The sequence below is a fragment of the Pristiophorus japonicus genome, chromosome 1 (assembly GCF_044704955.1).
Source record: "Pristiophorus japonicus isolate sPriJap1 chromosome 1, sPriJap1.hap1, whole genome shotgun sequence".
NCBI lineage: Eukaryota > Metazoa > Chordata > Chondrichthyes > Pristiophoridae > Pristiophorus > Pristiophorus japonicus.
In genome coordinates this window covers 208,028,024-208,047,218 of record NC_091977.1, presented here as the reverse complement: position 1 = coordinate 208,047,218, position 19,195 = coordinate 208,028,024, and the positions used below count along the sequence as shown (strand labels likewise).

Genomic DNA, 19,195 nt, shown 5'->3' with positions numbered 1-19,195 from the left:
AGCAAGAGTTTCTATATGTATATAAAAAGGAAAAGAGTGGCTAATGTAAATGTTGGTCTCTTAGAGGACGAGACCAGGGAATTAGTAATGGGCGACATAGAGATGGCAGAAACTCTGAACAAATAGTTTGTATCAGTCTTTACGATAGGGGGCACTAACAATATTCCAACAGTGGATAGTCAAGGGGCTATAATGGGGGAGGAACTTAACACAATCACAATCACTGAGGAGGTGGTACTCAGTAAGATAATGGGACTAAAGGCAGATAAATTCCCTGGACCTGATGGCTTAGAATCTTAAGAGAATTAACGGCAGGGATTGTGGATGCATTGGTTCTAATTTACCAAAATCCCTGGATTCTGGGGAGGTCCCAGCAGATTGGAAAACTGCAAATGTAACACCGCTATTTAAAAAAGGAGGCAGACAAAAACCAGGAATCTATAGACCAGTTAGCCTAACATCTGTGATTGGGAAAATGTTGGAGTCCATTATTAAAGAAGCAGTAGCAGGACATTTGGAAAAGCAATATTCGGTCAGGCAAAGTCTGCATGGATTTATGAAGGGGAAGTCATGTTTGACAAATTTTCTGGAGTTCTACTAGGATGTAACAAACAGGGTGAATAAAGGGGAACCAGTAGATGTAGTGTATTTGGACTTCCAGAAGGCATTTGACAAGGTGCCACATAAAAGGTTACTGCACAAGATAAAAGTTCACGGAGTTGGGGGTAATATATCAGCATAGATAGAGTATTGGCTAACTAACAGAAAACAGAGAGTCAGGATAAATGGTTCATTCTCTTGTTGGCAACCAGTAACTAGTGGGGTGCCGCAGGGATCAGTGTTGGGACCCCAACTATTTACAATCTATATTAACAACTTGGAAGAAGGGACTGAGTGTAATGTAGCCAAGTTTGCTGATGATATAAAGATGGGAGGAAAAGCAATGTGTGAGGAGGATACAAAAAATCTGCAAAAGGACATAGAAAGGCTAAGTGAGTGGGCAAAAAATTTGGCAGATCGAGTTTAATGTTGGAAAGTGTGAGGTCATGCACTTAGGCAGAAAAATCAAAGAGCAAGTTATTATTTAAATGGAGAAAGATTGCAAAGTGCCGCAGTACAGCGGGACCTGGGGGTACTTGTGCATGAAACGCAAAAGGATTGTATGCAGGTACAGCAATTGATCAGGAAGGCCAATGGAATCTTGGCCTTTATTGCAAAGGGGATGGAGTATAAAAGCAGGGAAGTCTTGCTACAGTTATGCAGGATATTGGTGAGGCCACACTTGGAATACTGCGTGCAGTTTTGGTTTCCATATTTACAAAAGGATATAGTTGCTTTGGAGGCAGTTAAGAGAAGGTTCACTGGGTTGATTCTGGGGATGAGGGGGTTGACTTATGAGGAAACGTTGAGTAGGTTGGGCCTCTACTCATTGGAATTCAGAAGAATGAGAGGTAATCTTATCAAAACGTATAAGATTATGAGGGGGCTTGACAAGGTGGATGCAGAAAGGATGTTTCCACTGATGGGGGAGACTAGGACTAGAGTAAGAGGCCATTTAAAACTGAGAGGAGAAATTTCTTCTCTCAGAGGGTTGTAAATCTGTGGAATTTGCTGCCTCAGAGAACTGTGGAAGCTGGGACATGGAATAAATTTAAGACAGAAATAGACAGTTTCTTAAACGATAAGGGAATAAGGGGTTATAGGGAGCAAGCGGGGAAGTGGAACTGAGTCCATGATCAGATCAACCATGATCTTATTTAATGGCGGAGCAGGCTCGAGGGGCCGTATAGCCTACTCCTGTTCCTATTTCTTCTGTTCTTATGTTATGACCTAGGGCAACCAACCTTCATGTTGCCCAAAGTAGGCCCAAGGAGTGCCCAGGGCAGGAAATCTGAGGCACGAGATTCAATCCCATAGTGCAAAACACCAATAAAATTATGGTTAATGATCCCGAGCCTGTTTGTTTCCCTACAGTTGCTAATTCACTTACTCCACACCATATTCCCATTTACGAACCTGTTTTGCCTGACTGAACAATAACAATTTGCACTTATGAAGTAAACTAAAATTTTAATTGGATGATTCTTTAAAAATCATTATACATGCATGAACATTGCATACAAACCAAATATTATTTATTTGGACCTATACAAGCAGATAGATTTTACAGAAAGACGTTTCTTTCCAAACTTAGGGGGTTAATAATTAATCAGCGCCCAGTTTCAGGTGTCTGAAAACAGTCCAACCCAACATCGAGTGAGACGTCCTTGGGACACAAGATGTTGGTCCTTGAAACTGGTCATCGTTGCACCCATATTTGGCCATAAAATGCGTGCACCAAGTCAAATTTCTCGGTCAGAATTTTTTCAACAGGTCTCCACACAGCAACTGTAATTTTTAGCCAAGTTAAAATAAGGAGCTGGAGGATGGAAACTCATTGCTTATGGATCCAAATCAGTCATGTCAGGAGGAGCTGGACAGAATAGCTAGCAGCCATGTTGAGCATCTGTCTGCTCCCAGAAGCACACATCAGGGTCATTTTCTGAGTTCATACTGCCAACTGGGGAACCCTGGCTGGTGCGCACAATTTTCCAACCATTAGCTGTTTTTCGGGATGTTCACGGCCAGTGTGCTGGGCTCACTTACATCAAATTGAGCTGGTGGAATTGTCCCTCCAGTATGAACAGGAATTTTGAACGAACAAGCACAGGGGTGTCTGGCTTAAAAGTAAATTTCAAAAGAAAAATGTTTACTGGCATTGCATAGGTCTGATCCCGCATTGTCTCAAAATCTGACCAGCTCATCAAAAATTAACAACTCATGTTTGTTTGTCTTTCCATTATTAGGTTATTGTTCAGACAATAATATACCAACAGGACTAAACCAATTATGAGACTTATCAAGTCTCATCTATAACATGCATTTCTGCAGACAAGCACAAAAAAATAGAAGTTTAATTAACTCATAACCCTTGGGTAATGCCTGGCAGAACGTGTCTTGTTGTGCACTGAAGAACACATCTGCCAAAAGCTGAGTTTTCATAACATTATTGTTTTTCTTGAGTTTGGAGGATGGCAGGGCAATGAACTAATATAGAAAGATAAGTGGAAAAAGATAACATAAAAATAGTGACAAAGAAAGCAGATGACACATTTTCCGAATCTAATCATGTCAAGGAGCTACCAGTAACATCGTAACTTTTAAAAATTCAAAAATATATATTTTTTACCCTTTGTTTCAGTGTTAGTTCCACACATGTTGCTGGGAAGCAAGTGTCAATAGGTTAACCCTCAGCCCTCTCCACAAGTTGGCCTTCCCCAAATCCCGAGGAACAATGGTCCCAAATTTAGTTGCCCACATCTGGCAGAAGTCAGGTGGACGGGGAGCGAGTTTAAAATAATGCGAGTCACGTCCCCACTCTGATCCCACTGCCTTCCCACCATGTACCAACATTAACCTGCTCTTTTGAACAGGCAAACCTGTTTGGAGCTGGATCCTGGGCCAGAAAAGGACCAGAAGGTAAGTTTTAGGCCGAGAAATTGGCCTCCTAAGTGCCTCCCATTATCACCTCCAGGGGGCGATAACGGGGCGCTAACGACTTACCGACCGGGTGCGGCGAGATGAACGATTACCTCTAACTTTGGCTGGAGGTTTACAGCGGCGGTAGGAGCCTCGATTTGCTTTACCCGGAGTCCAAACACCGATTTTTTAAAAAGCCAGGCATGATTAGCTCCTGGCAATAATGATTCACAACTTTCAAAAGTTAACGCCCCAAACGGGCGGTCCCAAATTTCTCCTGCTTAAAGCTTTAATTTAAGTTTCCTTGAGGGCCAGGAGATGCTGGATTGCTCCTCGGAGCCTCTCAAGGAAGCCTTGGGCCTTTCTTGCGCTGGGCTACCTCCTCCTGATAATTGATATTGATATGAGTTTATTTTTCTTTTTGTTTCTTTTATTTGGTCCTTCGGAATTACCTTGAAGTACCATTCCGGTTTACCTTTGTGTAGGAAGATGTGTTTCATTTCTTAAAGTTTAGAAATAGCTTTCAAATGGAAGCTGTGTTTACTTAGCAAATTTACAAAATGGAGGTCAGGAAATACAGCAAAGGTGGTGAGGGAGGCCGTTTAAGATTAAATCACTTTAATCAGGCAGAATCACGATTAACTACATACAGCTCCCAATCAATTTAGCATTTTTATGGAATCCTTGAACCATGCCATTTTCCATTATCTCACTTTTGACTCTCTCCTAATCACTACTCCCTCTAACCTGTCCAGTCCCGTCAGAATTTTATATGTTTCTATGAGTTCTCCTCTCATCCTTCTAAACTCCAGTGAATACAGGCCCAGTCGATCCAGTCTCTCCTCATATGTCAGTCCCGCCATCCCAGGAATCAGTCTGGTAAACCTTCGCTGCACTCCCTCAATAGCAAGAATGTCCTTCCTCAGATTAGGAGACCAAAACTGAACACAATACTCCAGGTGAGGCCTCACTAAGGCCTTGTACAACTACAGTAAGACCTCCCTGCTCCTGTACTCAAATCCCCAAGCTATGAAGGCCAACATGCCGTTTGCCTTCTTCACCGCCTGCTGTACCTGGATGCCAACTTTCAATGACTGATGTACCATGACACCCAGGTCTTGTTGCACCTCCATTTTTCCTAATCTGCTGCCATTCAGATAATATTCTGCCTTTGAGTTTTTACCACCAAAGTGGATAACCTCACATTTATCCACATTATATGACATCTGCCATGCAGTTGCCCACTCACCTAACCTGTCCAAGTCTCTTAGAATCCTCCTCACAGCTCACACTGCCTGCCAGCTTCGTGTCATCTGCAAACTTGGATATATTACATTCAATTCCTTCATCTAAATTATTGATGTATATTGTAAATAGCTGGGGTCCCAGCACTGAGCCCTGTGGCACCCCACTAGTCACTGCCTGCCATTCTGAAAAGGACCCATTTCTCCTGACTCTCTGCTTCATGTCTGCCAACCAGTTCTCTATCCACGTCAATACATTACCCCCAATACTATGTGCTTTAATTTTGCACTCCAATCTCTTGTGTGGGACCTTGTCAAAAGCCTTTTGAAAGTCCAAATACACCACATCCACTGGTTCTCCCCTGTCCACTCTACGAATTACATTCTCAAAGAATTCGAGAAGTTTTGTCAAGCATGATTTCCCTTTCATAACTCCATGCTGACTTGGACCGATTCTGTCACTGCTTTCCAAAGGCGCTGCTATTTCATCTTTAATAATTGATTCCAACATTTTTCCCACTACTGATGTCAGGCTAACTGGTCTATAATTCCCCGTTTTCTCTCTTCCTCCTTGCTTAAAAAGAGATGTTACATTAGCTACCCTCCAGTCCATAGCAACTGATCCAGAGTCGATAGACTGCTGGAAAATGATCACCAATGCATCCAGTATTTCTAGGGCCACTTCCTTAAGTACTCTGGGATGCAGACCATCAGGCCCTATGGATTTATCAGCCTTCAGTCCCTTCAATTTCCCTAACACAACTTCCCTCCTGATAAGGATATCCTTCAGTTCCTCCTTCTCACTAGACCCTCGGTCCCCTAATATTTCCGAAAGGTTATTTGTGTCTTCCTTTGTGAAGACAGAACTAAAGTATTTATTCAATTGGTCTGATATTTCTTTGTTCCCCATTATAAATTCACCTGGTTCTGACTGCAAAGGACCTACATTAGTCTTCACTAATCTTTTTCTCTTCACATATGTATAGAAGCTTTTGCAGTCAGTTTTTATGTTCCCAGCAAGCTTCCTCTCATACTCTATTTTCTCCCTCCTAATTAAACCCTTTGTCTTCCTCTGCTGAATTCTAAATTTCTCCCAGTCATCAGATTTCCTGCTTTTTCTGGCCAATTTATATACCTCTTCCTTGGATTCAACACTATCCTTAATTTCCCTTGTTAGCCACGGTTGAGCCACCTTCCCCGTTTTATTTTTACTCCAGACAGGGATGTACAATTGTTGAAGTTCATCCATGTGATCTTTAAATGTTTGCCATTGCCTATCCAACTTCAACCTTTAAATATCATTTGCCAGTCTATTCTAGCCAATTCACGTCTCATACCATTGAAGTTACCTTTCCCTAAGTTCAGGACCCTAGTCTCTGAATTAACTGTGTCACTCTCCATCTTAATAAAGAATTCTATCATATTATGGTCACTCTTCCCCAAGGGGCCTCGCACAACAAAATTGCTAATTATTCCTTTCTCATTACACATCACCCAGTCTAGGATGGCCAGCCGTCTAGTTGGTTCCTCGATATATTGGTCTGGAAAACCATCCCTAATATACTCCAGGAAATCCTCCTCCATCGTATTGCTTCCAGTTTGGTTAGCCCAATCTATATGTAGATTAAAGTCGCCCATGATAACTGCTGTACCCTTATTGCATGCATCCCTAATTTCTTGTTTGATGCTGTCCCCAACCTCACTGCTACTTTTTGGTGGTCTGTACATAACTCCCTTGAGCTTTTTCTACCCTTTGGTATTCCGCAGCTCTACCTATACAGATTCCACATCTTCCAAGCTAATGTCCTTTCTTACTATTGCGTTAATTTCCTCTTTCACCAGCAACGCTACCCCACCTCCTTTTCCTTTCTGTCTATCCTTCCTGGATGTTGAGTTCACAGCCTTGGTCACCCTGGAACCATGTCTCCAATATGCCAATTATATCATCACAGAAGAACATAAGAAATAGGAGCAGGAGTCGGCCATTTGGTCCCTCGGGCCTCCTCCGCCATTTAATAAGATCATGGCTGATCTGATCATGGACTCAGCTCCACTTCCCTGCCTGCTCCCCATAACCTTTTATTCCCTTATCGCTCAAAAATCTGTCTATCTCCACCTTAAATAGATTCAATGAACCAGCCTCGACAGCTCTCTGAGGCAGAGAATTCCATAAATTTACAACCCTCTGAGAGAAGAAATTCCTCCACATCTCAGTTTTAAATGGGTGGCATTTTATTCTGAGACTATGGGCTAGACTTTCCATTCGTTTTGCATCGCTCCCATCCACTTAACGTCCATTTTTATGCCGAGATGTGGTATACCGCCCAGATAGCGTCCACTTAACCAAAAAATGGAAATGAACACCCATTTATCGCTCTCTTATCGCCCAGTGTTACTTTCAGCATTTAGTTAACGGCAAGAATTAATAATACCACCCGCCCAATTATTTTTGCTGCAAAGCTCGGAATAGCCGAAACTAACGCCCATAATATCGCCGAGCATTACTTTTGGCATCTCACCCACATGTCGCCGAAAATATCGCTTGCCGAAAAAAACACTGAGAAAAAGTTGCTCTCACCTGAACTAAACCCAGCGGTATGGACGCCATTTTATAAAACAGAGGACATTTTATGTAAAAGGCTGCTTCAACTTCTGGGGATTTTTGATGTAATCTGGAGTTATTTTAAGGTGATTTGAAAATCTGAACAAACATCTTATCATACTGCGGACGATTTGAATGTATTTTAGGTGTTTTAGTAGGTAAATTTATTGTTTATGAACAAAAGGTATAATGCTGATTGTTATTGCAATGGGGCCTGTAATTTCTCAGCCTATCTTGATGACTATGCACATGCTGCAAACGAGAGATGGGAGAAGGTATAGTGCAGAACATTATGTGCCCAATCAAAGAGGTGGCAGACTGTTAAGGAGGACGAGAACTTACACCCGACACACTTACAGGGGGAAGCGGTCTTACCCGAACTTATCCGATAACACGTGCCTTCGGAGACTGTGCTTCCGGAAAGAGGTTATCAGTGAGATATGCCAGCTCATTAGGGGAGATCTGCAGCCTACCAGCACCGTCAGAACCGCACTGTCCATTGCACTTTCCTTTCAAGTCTCAGCTGGCGATATTTCCACTATATCTCAGCATGCCACACATTGCTACATTCAACAGGTGACTGAAGCCCATTACACACGCAGGATGGACTTTACAGCTTCCCTATGACCAGGGAGGCTCAGACTGAGAGGGCTCTAGGATTCTCCAGAATAGCAAACTTCCCCAAGGTGCAGGGAGAAATAGAATATACGCACATCGTCATGCGGGCACCTTTTCAGGATGCTGAGGATTTTCGGAATCAAAAGGGATTCCACTCCCTGAATGTGCAACTCATTGTCGCCCACAAGCAAATTATAATGGCAGTAAATGCAAAATTTCTGGGCAGCAGTCATGATGCTCACATCCTGCGTGAGAGCACTGTATCTGACATGTTTACCAGTCAGCCACAAGACCAATGCTGGATGCTTGGTGACAAAGAATATGGCCTCACCATCTGGCTGTTGACCTCCCTGCGTAACACCCAGACAGAAGCTGAGAAGCGATACAATGAGAGCCACATAGTCACACGCAATATCATCGAGATGACCATTAGAGTGCTTAAGCAGCGCTTTAAATGCCTGGACCACTCAGGAGGCGAGCTCCAATACCACCCTGAGCAGGTAGCTCAATTCGTGGTGGTGTGCTGCATGCTGCACAACTTGGCTATCAGGAGGGGACAAGAATTGCCAGAAGGAACTGCTGGTCCACCTCAGGAGAGAGAGGAAGAGGAAGATGCGGAGGTGGACGATGACCTCGGGGAAGACAATCAGGCTGAGGATGAAACCATGCGCCCTCCCCCCTGTAGATTGCAGGAAAGGGCCCACGGTGACTACATAGCTGCAAGACTTAAGTCAGCATTCATAAATGAGCGCTTTGCTTGAATTAACATTGGTGGTATTTACAAAGCTGCAGGACTGCTGGGTCTGCAGCTCATACATGAATGGTGTACATTACCTCGGTGACAGTTAAAGTTAAAGTTGATTCAAGTTATGTTGAATTATCCACTTTCATGTTAAGGAATCACCAGTGTTTAATGTTACAGCTATCTGAGAAAATGTGCAACAATGTTCTGCTAAATAAAAAAACTTTGATGAAAGCATTTGCATAAATTCATAATTAGAACTGTAAAAACACCCCAACCCACCCCATAACAACTTTATAAAATGTATATAATTTATTAAATTTTTTACATTTCCAATAAGACTACGAACACAAATAACACAAATGCAAAAAAACAAGGTATCCCCCTCCCCTTCCCCCTTCCCCCAAACATCCCAACATTTATTCACTAGCAACAAAAGCAAGATCTATATTGTCACCACTCCGAGTCATGTGGCCATGCACCTCACTATCCTTTTCCCACCCACATCTTCTCCCCACCTCTACCCCTTCCCCTGCCGACTCCAAGCCGCCTTGCCGCAGTGCTCCTCAGGTGCTGCTTCATTGGGGGGGATGATGGCAGATCCACTGGTTGGCCAGAGGCTGGGGAGGACGTTCCTCCAAGCCAGAAGCAAGAGCTTCCTCCTGGCTCGCGTGTGTCGCTAGCAATGGGGGTGCGACACCTTAGGGCTCAGTGCCGCATTCCGGGAACACTGGTGGCCCTCTGGCACCAGTGTTCCTGGCTTTCGCCTCCAGGGCCACCGCCATCCACGGCATGTTCTCCGTCATGGTCACAGATATTGTGACCAGCTGGTGGATTATGCCCCCCATTGTCTGGAGAATCTGCTGACCTATGTAAACACTTTTTGGACAAATGAACCATGTCCCCGCTGAGATCTGCGATCGTGGAGCAGTCCTGCTGCGTCGAACCAACTTCTGCGGGGTCGGCACCAGCATGGAGACACTTGGGGTGCCCTGCGGCAAAATGCTTGGGCCCGCTACCTCCACTGTGGAGCAGGATATGGCCGCAGGAGCACTAAATGTCATCAGTGTGCTTGACATGGAGCATGTTGCTGCAGTCTCCTCAAACTCCTCACTGTTGTCAGTGGAGAAGACGCCCTGCAGCTCAATGGGCGAGTTTAGGGGCACCTGAACACCAGAAGCACGAACCACTGCCGATGTCGCTGCCGGATCATCACCTTGCCTTGGTACTGTTTCCAGTGCCTGTGCTGTTGGCTGAGCTACAAAACATAAATTAGTTTATTAGAGGAGAAGGGGGTGCTAGGGTCACAGGGTGATTCAAATGCTATACACAGCATTTGCACGAGAACAGCACTACTGCTATCAAAATAATCACAGTCTTCACATTTAATGAACATAACAAAATTCTGCATTACAATGATTTTCATGAGCCTATCATTAATTACATATCACTTTCATCAATCATCTATCATATATTGTATGGATATGAGTGGGTGTGGCATCTATTGACTTTACATCACACAATGGTGTATACTTTAGTCACGTAGCATAACATCTGATTCTGCTGCTGCACACGTGGCCGACCGGGGGTGGATCCCCACTAGTGCCAGCGCCCACTCCTCAATGTCGGTGAGGTCACACATGACTGGTGGGCTGCCACCCGTGCGCTGCTGTTCGGCCCTATTCTTCGAAAGCTTCTTCTGCAAAAGGTAATAACAGCACGACATGGCATAAGATCATTGCGTAAGATCATTGCTAGGTACTGTCATAGATACTGATACAACACAGAACCAACAGATGTTATAATTATTATTATTATTATCATTATTAACCAAAAGACATACACTGAAAACATAGGATTTGAGTAAAACATTACCGGTCCAACTGCAATACCTAAGATCTGAATGTATTTACTCATTACACTTGCTATTCCAGTAAATGTACATAAATGTAATACGTACTCTGCTGGAGCCAACAAGGTTGTTCCGGTGCTTGTGGCACTGGTTGCCCTCACGCACCTCATGCGTCACCGACGAGACCACCTCAGCAATCTCGGCCCAAATCTTCTGATACACCTTCGTGATGGGGTTCCCATGCCCACCCCTGGTCAATTGACCCCAACGTGACTCCACCTCCTGTGGAGGGCAGCATTTGCCTTGTTGGAGAATTTCCTAATTGTTTTCGTCCTCCCATCTCCAATTCCTCTCTAACCACACTGCCCACACCAACCTCCTCCAACTCCACATCGTGCTCTCTCGCCTTCTCCATGCCTTCGATTTTATTTTTATTTTTTTTCCGATATTTCTGTATCAACAAACTAAATACTGCTATATTTTATTAGTATTCCTCACAAAACCCATTTCACAATCCCACAACAGCCAAACAAACCACAAAGAACCAGACAACAAACCCACACACACTTTCTCTCCCTCTCTGCTCTCTCTCTCTCTCTCTTTCTTCTTCTGCGCGTGTATTGATGACCCCTGACCTCCTGAAACGCAGAAACAGACCATTGCCATGGCATTGCTATGGATGCCAACATTTTACGAAAGAAGAAAAAAAATGCTAACACCCATTTCACATCGCTACCACTATCGCCCATTTTATAAACTGGAAACTAGGGGTTTTGAAAATGGGCGATAATCTGGTGATCTCAAAGCCTATAATAAACACCAATGCTGGAAATGAGGCCCATTTTTGGGCGATCTGCACAATAATGGAAAGTCTAGCCCATATTTCCCCTCGTTTTAGTTTCCCCTATGAGTGGAAATATCCTCTCTGCGTCCACCTTGTCGAGACCCCTCAGCATCAAGTTTCAATAAGATCACCTCTCATTCTTTCAAACTCCAATGAGCATAGGCCCAACCTACTCAACCTTTCTTCATAGGTCAACCCTCTCATCTCAGAATCAACCTAGTGAACCTTCTCTGAACAGCCTCCAATGCAAGTATATCCTTCCTTAAGTACGGAGACCAAAACTATACGCAGTACTCTAGGTGTGGCCTCACCAATACCCTGTACATTTATAGCAGGACTTCTCTGCTTTTATACTCTATCCCCCTTGCAATAAAGGCCAACATTCCATTTGCCTTCCTGATTACTTGCTGTACCTGCATACTAACTTTTTGTGTTTCATGCACAAGGACCCTCTGTACTGCGGCACTTTGCAATTTTTTCCCATTTAAATTATAATTTACTTTTCTATTTATTCTGCCAAGGTGAATAACCTCACATTTTCCCACATTATACTCCATTTGCTAAATTGTTTGCCCACTCACTTAGCCTGTCTATATCCCTTTGCAGATTTTTTGTGTCCTCCTCACAATTTGCTTTCCCACCCATTTTTGTATCATCAACAAACTTAGCTACATTACACTCGGTCCCTTCATCCAAGTCATTAATATAGATTGTAAATAGTTGAGGGCCCAGCACCGAACCCTGCGGCACCCCACTAGTTACTGGTTGCCACCCGGAAAATGAACCATTTATCCCGATCTTCTGTTTTCTGTTAGTTAGCCAATCCTCTATCCACGCTAATATATTACCCCTAACCACATGAGCTATTATCTTGTGCAATAACCTTTTATGTGGCACCTTTTCGAATGGCTTCTGGAAATCCAAATACACCACATCCACTGGTTCCCCTTTATCCACCCTGCTCATTATAACCTTGAAGAACTCCGCAAATTTGTCAAACATGATTTCCCTTTCATAAAACCATGCTGACTATTCCTTTTCCTTTCTTCACCTCTAACTTGTTTTTCTCTCTGCAGCCATGACCATAGAGAGGCATCATCATCAGGGTTCAGCAGCACTGCTTCCTCCATTCAGAAGGATTTCAGTCTTGGAAATTGATGCTTGTACACAACAGCCAATCTGTTCCTCCTCACTCCTTCATTGTGTTTGTCCCTTCCCAATCTTCCTGGCTAGCCATCAGCACCAGTTTGCAAGTATAGCTAATCTTCCTTTCTGGCTGATCCATCTTGTTAATATTTTTCTTTCTTTCTGCTTCACTTCAATATTTCTGATTTCTGGTGATCTTTTCCTTTCTGGCCCCCTTTCTGATGGATCCAGTCTCTGGTTGATTTATCTCTTCTTTCAACTCATGGATTTTGTTCTCATTTTGACCAGAAGGCTTCTAACCACAGGGGTCGATTGACAACTGCAGCACAGATGAACTTAAAGCCTCTCCAAGTTTCTCATGCTTTCTGGTCTCACTGCATTGTGATTGTGTGTACATGTAATTGGCTCAGTGGTAGTACTCTTGCCTCTGAGTCAATAGGCTGTGGGTTCAAGTCCCACTCCAGAGACTTCAGCACATAATCTAGGCTGGAACTTCTGTCCAGTACTAAGCTAGTGTGGCACTATCAGAGGTATCAGGCCCAAAATTCGCCGTCCCTGAAGGGATGGCTACCGTGGAGTTTGGGCAGTTGATCGAAAAAATCGATTAGCCGTCCCGGTCGGGTACTTTTCCCTCCGTAAGCCATATTCTTCTCGGGGAGGATTTGAGTGGTTTTCACTTCTGCTGGAAATGATGAAGTGAAGCCATTGTAAAGGTAAGTTTCCAGTGGAGAGGGAAGCAGCGTGTGAGCCACTGGAAAGCCATCAGGATAGCGAAATTCACCGAGGAAAAGGTAAAACTTTTCCCGGCAGTGCCCTCGCGAGGTTTTCGATGCAGTGCTCGAATGCAACATCGCTAGGGCCGTTTGCTAGGTAAATAGTTTTATTACTTATTAGTGTTTTGAGTTGATTTTTCAGCATCTGCAGTATGTATCTTTAGATATAGTTTCATTAATTATTAGTGTTTTAATTTTAGTTTCCAGCATCCGCAGTATTTAGCTTTTCATATAGTTTTATTCATTGTTTTGGCTCCACTAAACCTGCTGAATGCTGCTCAGAGGTTTGCACATACCCCTGTACTTTTGTACAACTTTCAGGTCTGACTCTTTCATGGAGTCCTGTGGGCTACAAAGACCTGCTTGGCAGGGTTCACCCTGAGGATGGGAGGAGTGTTGGGAGGGCGACACCTGGTTAGAAGCAGGGTGGCACACAGGAGAAGGTGTCGCTGTCAGCACCGTGCAGACAGGCAGCGGGCAAGGGAGGCAGCAGCCATGATTCATTCATTCTGTGCCAAACCAGTGTGCCTGCCGTCTGCACCAACCCGAATCAGGATTGCGATTGGCTGCTTGGGGACAAGGGATATCCCCTGCTCACTTGGCTGCTCACTGCTCTGCAGAACCCCAGGATAGCGCCAGAGCATGCAGACAATGACGCTCGTTGTGCCACCAGATGCATTATCGAACAGTGCATAGGCATCCTTAAGTAGAGGTTCCGGTACCTGGACCGCTCTGGTAGTACATTGTAGTACTCTCCGCAACGGGTCTCCATAATCGTCAAGGTCTGCTACAGCTGGACAACCTGGCCATCATGAGGGGACAGCCCATGGAGGTCGAGCCAGCAGTACCACCTGAGGAGGAGGAGGAGATGATCCCCGTTGCCCAGAGCTAGGAGGCGTCGACCCATCACCATGCTGGTAGGGTCGGGTGCAGACTGGCCCTCACCCTCCTGGGAGGGTGTGTCCTCACATATATGGAGGTGCCTGACACCTCACCTGCAATCTCCCTCCATGCATTATGTACTAGCGGTCTGCCAGGTCTCCCCACGTCAGGAAACAGTATTCTTCTTGTGTCCTCCACACAGTGCATCAGTGTCTCCAGTTCCATATCAGTGAACCTGTTGACTCTCCTTGCACCCCTTACACCAGCCATCCTTCCAACCTCCTTCCCCCCTCGGGGCCTTGCTGCAAACCCTGGTCTTTAAAAAGGCCAGGGAGCAGCTGGCTCATTAGAAACCCTTACCTGCATGCTGAATTTCTCGGTGGTGATAACACTCAAATTAAGACAGCCACACCGCTGAAAAATCCACTTTGGAGGGATTCATTAGCGCTGGAACCCATTTGTTCACTTTTGAAGCTGAATATGGGGTGGCCCAGCCACTCAAACATTTCGGCGCGAATGGCCACAAAAAAGTGGGGGGAGCACCAGCTTTCCAGCGGTACTGAATTTCGGGCCCATCATCTTTCAGATGAAAAGTTAAACCTCTCAGGTAGATGTTAAAGAACCCACAGCACTATTTGAAGAAGAGCACAGGAGTTCTCCCGGTGTCCTGGCCAACATTGATCTCTCAACAAACATCATTAAAACAGAAGATATGATCATTTATTTAATTGCTGTTTGTGGGACTTTTCTGGGCACAATTTGGCTGCCATGTTTCCTTAAATGAAAACAGTGATTAAACTTCAAAAGTACTTCACTCTCTGTAAAGGCCTTTGGGACATCCTTAGGTCATAAAAAGCCCGACATAAATGCAAGCTTTTCTTTCTTTTTTCCTTATGTATTATGCACCCAATTAATCTGTCTATTCAATATCGGCAGCTCTTTATGTTTAAATGGGTTTGCATTTTTCTTCGCTCATTAATGGAAAATCTGACAAAGAAACTACTCTTGGTATTTTGAACATGCAAGGAAAAATGAATGGGTTATGAAAAGAACTCATGATCTGCCTCTGATTACTTACTTCTGCTTGTAATACTCATGAAATACACAGTCAAGATTAATTATTGTTCATTTTCATAAAACATTTATCCCTGTTGTATTTCCACTATCAATATTAAGTTAAAGAAGTATATCATTTTGTAAAATACATGAGGGAACTTTAGAAAAATCACAAAGGGCAAATGCCTAATAATATGGCTTATCAAATCTAGGTTTTGTGCTATGGCCTATCAGGTAAATTAACCTTCTTGCCAATGTTCCCAATTGCCAAGTGGATCCTGTCCAAAGAAAATTCTAAAACGTCACAGTGGATCTATCAAAACAGATGAAGAATATTAATATTAAGGTATCAAAAGAATTCAAAAACATCAATGAGACATTTATTGTTGCAAAAATCAAAGTGGTTCACTGATGTCCTTCAGCAAGGGCATTGCCACATCTTTACACTGCATGATTGATACAAAAAGGGATGGATAATAAATACTACCTAGCCAGTGCTGCCCATTTCCCAACAACAAATCAAAAACATTTAGAAAAATTAATGATTCAAAAAAAAATTCAAAAAACATCATCAAAAAACATTGGCCCTGAATGTCCTTGCTATCTTCAGCACTTACACTGTTATTATGCAAAGCTAGATTGAGGAAACTCATATTTACACCACCTAATTGTCATTAATGTACCATGACTGCTGTAGATGCGAGATTCTCTGATCTTTTTGATAGCTTTGAAGACCCACCTGCCCAGGATCTGCGGGACATATTTGCGTGGGAGGAATTACCTGCTTTTACATCACTAAGATTCGCACTTGATTTCCCCCCATAGTCCTACAGTCTCACCCCTCTCTGCCACATGATCAAAAGGACTCTGGAGATGGCATAGCATTCCTCATGGGCATACCTCTTTATGCCATGAATGAATAAGAGGAACAGCAGTTTGTGGAGGTGAGGACAATAAGGCATCATGGCAGAAGACACCAGCACACCAGGCACTATTAGCCATAGCATGTCTGCAGGCACCACAGGTACTTTGAGGACCTCTCGTAGGAGCTCTGCACGTGAAGGATTTGATTGACCATAATTGCCATTCTTCGCTGAGGTCTTCAGCCTCACTCTACTGCTATACTGCGAGAATGGCAGTCATACACTATGAAAGGCATCACTGTCCTGAATTCTTTTGGAACTGGATCCTTTCAAGGTACCACAGGCAATCTGTGTACCCAGGATCCAGTACCTCCTGTCTTCTATCTTTTCCAGCAGGCCTTACAGGATTTCCTGTGAAAAAGTCACAGCCCTTTAGTGAGATGTTGCCCTGTCATAGTGCTCTGCAACTGCTCATTGTTCTGGCAATAGACACTGCACATTAGAAGGAGCGATGCCCTTAGTGGATAAAGGACAAAGCAGTTGAGAAAATAATTCTCTCTGGCCTTGCTGTCCCCAAGAGCTTGAATAAAAACTGCAGTTTTGACCGAGGCTGTGCTGCTTATGCACCGAAGTATTCTGGGGCTTAAGATGCTCACTGCTCTATTGGAATGCAATTTCACCAGAGATTACTCCAGACTATTTGTAAATTACCTTTCCCAGAAAACTTGCATGCAACCCCCTCTGCTGGTGAACTTCGTAACCTCGTGGCAGAATGATGATCGGGCAGATAGCAAGAAAATTCAGGGTCGTAGACTTGACAAAAAGATTCAAAGCTAGGCATGCTAAAAAAGGCACGTCAGAAACCTCAACGTGAAAAAAGAAAAAGGTAGAAATTACTTACTGCACCACGGGGTGGCGGCTGCAGTGGTTTATATCCTCCATATCATACAGATTTGGTAAGCGAAAATAAAACAACAGGTAGATTAAGAGAGGCCCAGTGTATTCTGTTAGAAATACCTAAAAAGAGAGGTAATGTATTTCAGCTCTATTGGTGTGATTTCAGAAAAAATATGCTGAAAACATAATTGTATCAAGGGTCCTATTTCTCGGCAAGCAACAATGCACCTGAACTGTTGATGAGAGCGATTCAGTCCGACTAGTATAAGTTATTCCCAAAACTGTGCCATTTACATTTATTTTCTACTTCAGGGTTGTCCAAGAGGCAGTTTGCAGACCAAATCCAATCTATGAGCTCCTTTCATTTGGCCTATGAAACATTTGCCGAATCATTTTACTGATGCTCAAAGATGATTTTGATTCCCGTTCAGCTTCCCGGGGCGAGAGAACTGGAAAATGGCTGCAATTCAACTGGTACACATGAACTAATCTGTGATTACCAATCAAGAATCAGATTGAGACCTGTCAGCCTTTAAAGAGCCAATGCTTAAGCTTCCATGTTTCCAGCCTTCATGCAAAATAAGTGACTTGAATATTTTGATGTATGAGGGGTGGGGGCTTGAATTATTTTGTATACGGGGTGGGGGGGACGAGTCACCTTCTTGGGGCCTGTTGGGCCTGGACTTTTTGTGTGGATGAGAATGGGATATTTTATGTGTGGGATGATTTCATTTTCATGTATTAGGACTGGCATTTCTGTATGCTCATATGCCACACACTCATTGGCTTCAACACTTGTATCTGGACATCATGAAGCCATAGTGACATCCACAGGAATTTTCTCTGCACTTCACATAGATTTATTTTATCAATCTTTTTTTTTTGTATAGAATCCAACAGAGGATGAACATTTCATTGCTTTGCTGGTGCTAACATTCAAGAGTTACTCAGGGAGTAACTGAAATCCAAAGATCCTGATATATAACAAATAGAAGTAGGGGTAGATTTTTGTTTTTATGAGCTGGGGGGGAATGCTGAAACTAAAATCTGGCGGTGGACGATTGCAACTACGAAGATTCGAGCAACAAGGGATAGGAAAATAATCACTGGTCCATCTAGCTTGTCCCACACAACTGCAATATCTTGTGTATCACACCCCACCCAAAATCTATGTAATCTCCTAGGAGAAGCAAAAAACAATTAAATACTCGAGCCAATTGGGAAAACAAAATCTTGAAAATTCCTTTCCGACCCACTTAGGCATTGAAATTAGACCAAGAGACCATTCTGGTCCTAATTAATGTCATACAGCATCTACCTTTTGTATTAGGTGATTTTCGCCCAAGCCAGAAACTGGTCCAGCTTTTGTTTGAGGGCATTCAGCGAATCAGTATTCATCGCACGATTTGTTCCATGGTCCATTCTGGGAAAAGAATGACCTTCTGACATCTCATTTAGTTCTGGCCTTACATAACTTGAAATTGTGATCTCGTGTTCTCCATAACTTATATAGTTGAAACAAAGGCAGAATTGTAGCACACAATTGAGTTGGGTATGGGTCAGAATCCTGACACCAATATATCTCCAACTCGCCTACTTAAGCTTTACGGAGGACAGACAAGGGACGGGCAGCCAATCTGCCTCCAGGAGGTGGGTTGGCACTTTAACCATTTTAATGAGGCTGGCAGCCTCTGATTTAACCCACATTGCAGGTTTTACTGTGGGCGGACGGCAGCTGAAGGGAGGCGAGAACAGCTTCGGGGAGAAGATAAATGCCTTCACAGCACTGCTTATAAGCCAGGAGGATCAGGAGTGCTTACTCCTGCCCATCAAACACCTCATCTTACAAAGGTCCCCCGGGGTCGTGTATCAGACCTACCTGGTCATGCAGCCTGCATAGAGTGCTCCCCACCCGACTGGAAGCCGGGCCTGTCAATCAGGCTGACTTCCGGGCGGGAAACTTGTCAGGGCCAAAAGACGCACATTGTGGAGTTAAAACTGCAGCATGCGGGGGAATTTGGACTTCCGGGTTTCCCGTCCCAAACTCTGCTCTCTCCCCCAACCGCTACATAACAATCCATTCCCATAATCATCTTATAACCCTCAATCATATCACCCCTAAATCTATACTTCTCTAAAGTGTAGCATTCAAGCTGT

The 19,195-nt window shown here is 43.8% G+C and overlaps 1 protein-coding gene across 3 annotated transcripts in view; it reads right to left on the bottom strand.

The window, feature by feature from the left end:
• The window catches only part of LOC139268298 (trans-2,3-enoyl-CoA reductase-like), a 250,761-nt gene that overhangs the window by 62,776 nt on the left and 168,790 nt on the right, over nt 1–19,195 (bottom strand). For 2 of the 3 annotated variants that reach the window (XM_070886364.1, XM_070886372.1), the window contains exon 5: nt 17,043–17,158. The exons of the other annotated variant lie outside the window; for it this stretch is intronic. In XM_070886364.1, coding sequence (XP_070742465.1) covers nt 17,043–17,158 — 116 coding nt within the window. The remainder of the gene's footprint in view (nt 1–17,042; nt 17,159–19,195) is intronic. 3 annotated transcript variants of the gene reach the window in all.